General features: G+C 56.3%; 1 protein-coding gene across 1 annotated transcript; it reads left to right on the plus strand.

The window, feature by feature from the left end:
• Positions 1-543: 543 nt before the first annotated feature.
• Positions 544-3,939, plus strand: C3H11orf87 (chromosome 3 C11orf87 homolog). Its single transcript, XM_063394606.1, has 2 exons — positions 544-857; positions 1,211-3,939. Exon 2 carries the CDS (start codon positions 1,359-1,361, stop codon positions 1,833-1,835), a length of 477 nt encoding a protein of 158 aa, XP_063250676.1. The 5' UTR covers positions 544-857; positions 1,211-1,358; the 3' UTR covers positions 1,836-3,939.
• Positions 3,940-4,177: the final 238 nt, after the last annotated feature.

Here is a 4,177-nt window from a genome sequence, read left to right on the forward strand (position 1 = left end):
TAGAGTACACAACATGGGACTGATGGAACCTCCTGCCCATCAGATCTTGTCCCACGCTGCCAGACACTACCACATCAGTTTGTTCCTTTCGGAAATGTGAAGAGCTCCATTCTAATGGTAATTATTTTATCTGCCCCGTTAGCACTTCTGAAAGTACTTTTCAAATAATAGATTTTTTTTTTATGTTTAGAAATCATAAGATTTTTGCCCTAAGTGCATTAATGGGCAGCTCATACCTGTTCGTTCTTGACGAAAAGCCTGCGATGCGCTTAGCCTTGTTTAGGCAAGTTTTCACACCTATTCCCACCGGGAGTCCCGGCATTGCTTCGCTCGCACAGATTGACAGCAGCCTGCCCGTGCAGGGACGGGCGCGCTGGCCGTGCGGGGGGACGGGGCTGCGGTAGGGCGGGAGCTGGGCACGGCTGTGGCCGGCGCGAACGGGGCTGCGGGTGGGCGCCCCGGGCACCCGCGGGGGACGCGCCGGGGCCGCCTCGCTGCGGGCGCGGCTGCGTGCCCGGGGCCGGGCGCGAAGGAAGGGGCTGGCTGCAGTCGGGGCGTGCGGCGGCACGTCCGGGTGCTCTGGGGAAGGGGCTGCGGGCCGCTGTCGGCGTGGCGGCGGAGGTGGGCACGGAGCGCTGGGGCGGGAGCTGCGTGCGGCCGGGCCGCGGTGGCGGGCGGTGCCGCGGGGCCGTGCGGGGCGGCGGCCGCGGGCCGGGCCGGGCCCCTGACGTCAGCGGCCGGGGCGGCTGCAGCTGCGGGCGGCGCTCCCCAAGCGGCGGCGGCTCCGCTCCTGCGCTCACTCCGCGCTGCCGCAGCCCCCAGCGCCCGCGGCGCCCGGGCGCTCCCTCGCCGCGCAGGTAAGGGGGGCCGGGGCGGGCACCGGCGGCGGCACGGCGGGGCAGGACCCGCTCGGCTCCGGCAGCCCGGGGCTCCGGCACCCGGCCGCCGCTCCCTCGCTTCCTTTCCCGCGGCAACTAGTTGGGGGAGCGGCCGGGCGGTGCTGCCCGGGATGCCGAGGGATTGGCGAAGTCGGAGCGGCGGCGCAGTGCCCGTCCCGCAGCCCTCCGCCGCCCCCCGGCAGGGAGCCGGGGCCGCTCGCAGCGGGGCCGTGGCGGGGCGCAGGGCGGAGGCTGCCGCAGCCGGGCTCGGGGCGGGGGAGCTGCGCAGGGTGGGTGCCTCGGGGCGCTGATGTGTCCGGCTCCCTTTGCAGGCTGCTCGGGTACTTCAGAGCGAGCGGGAGGCTGAGCCGGCAGCATCCCGGGCATTTCCAGCAAGCGCCCTCCAGCAGCCCGACACCGACCGAAATTTAGACGTCTTCAGAGAGTGGGGGAAGATCCTCATCTTCCGTAGCCTCCTCAATGAGTGCCAAGCTCTCCAAAGAGTTGAGGCTGTCCCTGCCGCCTTGTCTTCTGAACAGGACATCTACCACCCTAAATACCAGCAGCACCTGCATCACGCAAGTGGGTCAACTCTTTCAGTCCTTCTCATCCACCCTGGTTTTAATTGTCCTGGTCACCCTCATCTTCTGCTTGATCCTCCTCTCCCTCACTACCTTCCACATCCACAAGAGGAAGATGAAGAAGCGGAAAATGCAAAAGGCTCAGGAGGAGTATGAACGGGACCACTGTGCCCGCAGCAGCAGTAGTGGCAGCCAGCACCCTGGGACAGTGGTGCAGGGAGAGGCACCCCAAGGAAGAGACAGCCGGCTGGGAAGACCACCCCAGGACTCAGAGATCCAGCGCTCCTCTCCCTTGGCAGCCCCCAGCTCTCAGCAGTCACAGGCTTGTTTGGACACAGCTGGCACGGGGCTCCTGCAGACGGTGATTTTGTCCTGATGGTTTGGGCTAGACCCCGCGAAGGCACTGACTGGTGTTTGTAAATATCTGAGTGATTATTCTAGTCCCCGAAGAAGAAGAAAACATTGCTAATTCAAATGAACGAACGAGCCCATGATCCAAGCGCATGACAGATCACATTGCGTTTCTCATTGACTGTGTGAGGAAAGGATGCATCTTTTTACTGGAGAAGGAGCTGCACACAGCTACTAAATATCAAGTCATCCACCTGCATGAGAGGGTCAGGGGTAGGGGGTCCCTTTTCTCTGGAGATTATTACCCCAAATACAGGGATAATTGGGTTTCCCGCTACTCTTCCCACTGCACCCTGTGTCATTGTTACATGGTGTGGGTTGGGGTCTGGTGGGTGCCTTGGGACCCTTCTGTCATCTCAGAGCAGACTGGTGGTACACTGTGGTCTCTCCTTTTGTGCTGGGATCTATGCCCCCTGCCCCACCCCTCTCACTCATTTCCAGAACTGGGTATTGCTTGGTGTAGAAATGGCCATCCCTACCTGGGCTTAACTGCAAACACACTCTGACCCCACGGCCCCGTGCCCCCAGCTGCAGCACTGAGTGACCCACTCACTATCTGGGGGATGGGGTCAGCTGTCTGCACAGAGTGGTGCCTGAGCTTTCATCTCCCATCAGCTCCCTTCATCTTGAAAAGCACCCCCTTCCCCACACCATGAACCGTGAAACCCAAACCAGTACCATTCTGTGTGGAAGGGAGAGGTAATGTGCAGTAACTTGCCTGTCCCCTCCCGGGGGAGGTTGTCCTTGTGCCTCCTGTTGGTCCTGAAACAAACCAGTTCTGCACCAGGCACCCTGCACTGAATGCCTGCGTTTACAGCTTTGTCTCCCAGCAAGGAATCCTGCAGCAGTACAGATCTTGCTTCTACTTTTTTAGGCTAATGTGTATTTTCAACCCTCCTAATCTTGTAGACAATTAGGGACAGACAACACTTAATTTTATTGTGTTTCCTCTCTTGGGAAACAAATAATGCAGTTGTGCAAAACGTCCACTCCCAAACCCTGGCAGATATTTATTTTTGAAGTGGCTGCTTAGAAGTGGTGTAGTTTATCCCTAGCAAGCACAGAGAGTTTTGCTGGCTCTGGATGGCGGGTGTGAGTGGCTGCTGGTACTGTGTGTGTTGGAGGACGCAGTGTGGTTTACAGAGAGTGCGTCTTTGCTTAGTGATTAAATCAATGACCATTACTTGAAGGTGCCTTAACAGCATGCCGTATCCAAACTTTGAAACATATAGTGTGGTATTGTAGCAGAGGCAGCCCTCTCCTGTGCATGCTAACATCTAAAAATTGCAGCAAAGAAAAAGTGATCCCAAGGGATTTCTTCTTTCTTTCTTTTTTTTTTTTTCTGTTCCATCATTTGAAGTGATTTGAGGATATAGTTATAGTGCACAGTTTGTAATATTCTGTATCTTTTGTATTTCTTCTCTGACATGCTCTGTCTGCTAGGGTGGCTGACTAAAAAATTCCCAGGCACACAGACCAGGAGGTCTGGGTCCGTAATCTGTGATTGAGTGCCCTTAGCCAAATTAAAACTGGCAAAGAGAGTGGCAGAAGTCCTCCACACTCCTATAATGCCCCCCAAATGCAGAGATTTCAGGGCAGAGTTTCTGTAACCCAGTTTTCTCGCTTCCTGATCTTTCCTGGTGTGATGGGAAATTGCTGTTAAGTTTGGATGCGTGCCTCCGTCGTTCTAGGGAGAGCTGTACCAGGGAGCCCGAGGAGCCGCTCCACCCGCTGAGGTTAGCGTGGCGAGCTGCCGTGGGTGCGGCGGAGCGAGGGCTGCTTGCAAGGACGGGAGCCACCGCTGGCCCTTGCTGATGATGGGGACTTGGTTGTGGCTGGGCAAGGAAATTAGCTTGTTTTTGTTTACCCCAATAAAGGATGCATGAACTTTTGTGTTTAACCTCCTTATGCAACTGCGGCACGGTATTGCACCACAGGGAATAGATGTAGGACAATGAGGAGTGTTCAGTGAGCACTGGTGGAGCTTCCTGGCCGCCGATCTCCACTAAATAGAGAGGTATTACTTTCCCCTTTATTTTGTGCCTTTAAACCACCCCCGCCCCCCTCCCGCCCCCCCATCCCAAACCAACAGTGTATAATTATGAGTTTTATAAAAGCAATAAGATGTTCCAAATCACTCCAGTGCATTTCTGGTTGATGATTCCACTTCTTTAGTGTCTGAAGTCAGATACTCTTCCTTCTGCCTTATGCACTCAAGGCATGCAATAATTCCCCAGAAGTGTACTGCTTGTCACATCTCATTGCAGTTATAAAATTGCCCTATTTTTGAAGAAAAAAAGAAGGATG

This window comes from Prinia subflava, chromosome 3, assembly GCF_021018805.1.
Source record: "Prinia subflava isolate CZ2003 ecotype Zambia chromosome 3, Cam_Psub_1.2, whole genome shotgun sequence".
In the NCBI taxonomy this organism is placed as follows: domain Eukaryota; kingdom Metazoa; phylum Chordata; class Aves; order Passeriformes; family Cisticolidae; genus Prinia; species Prinia subflava.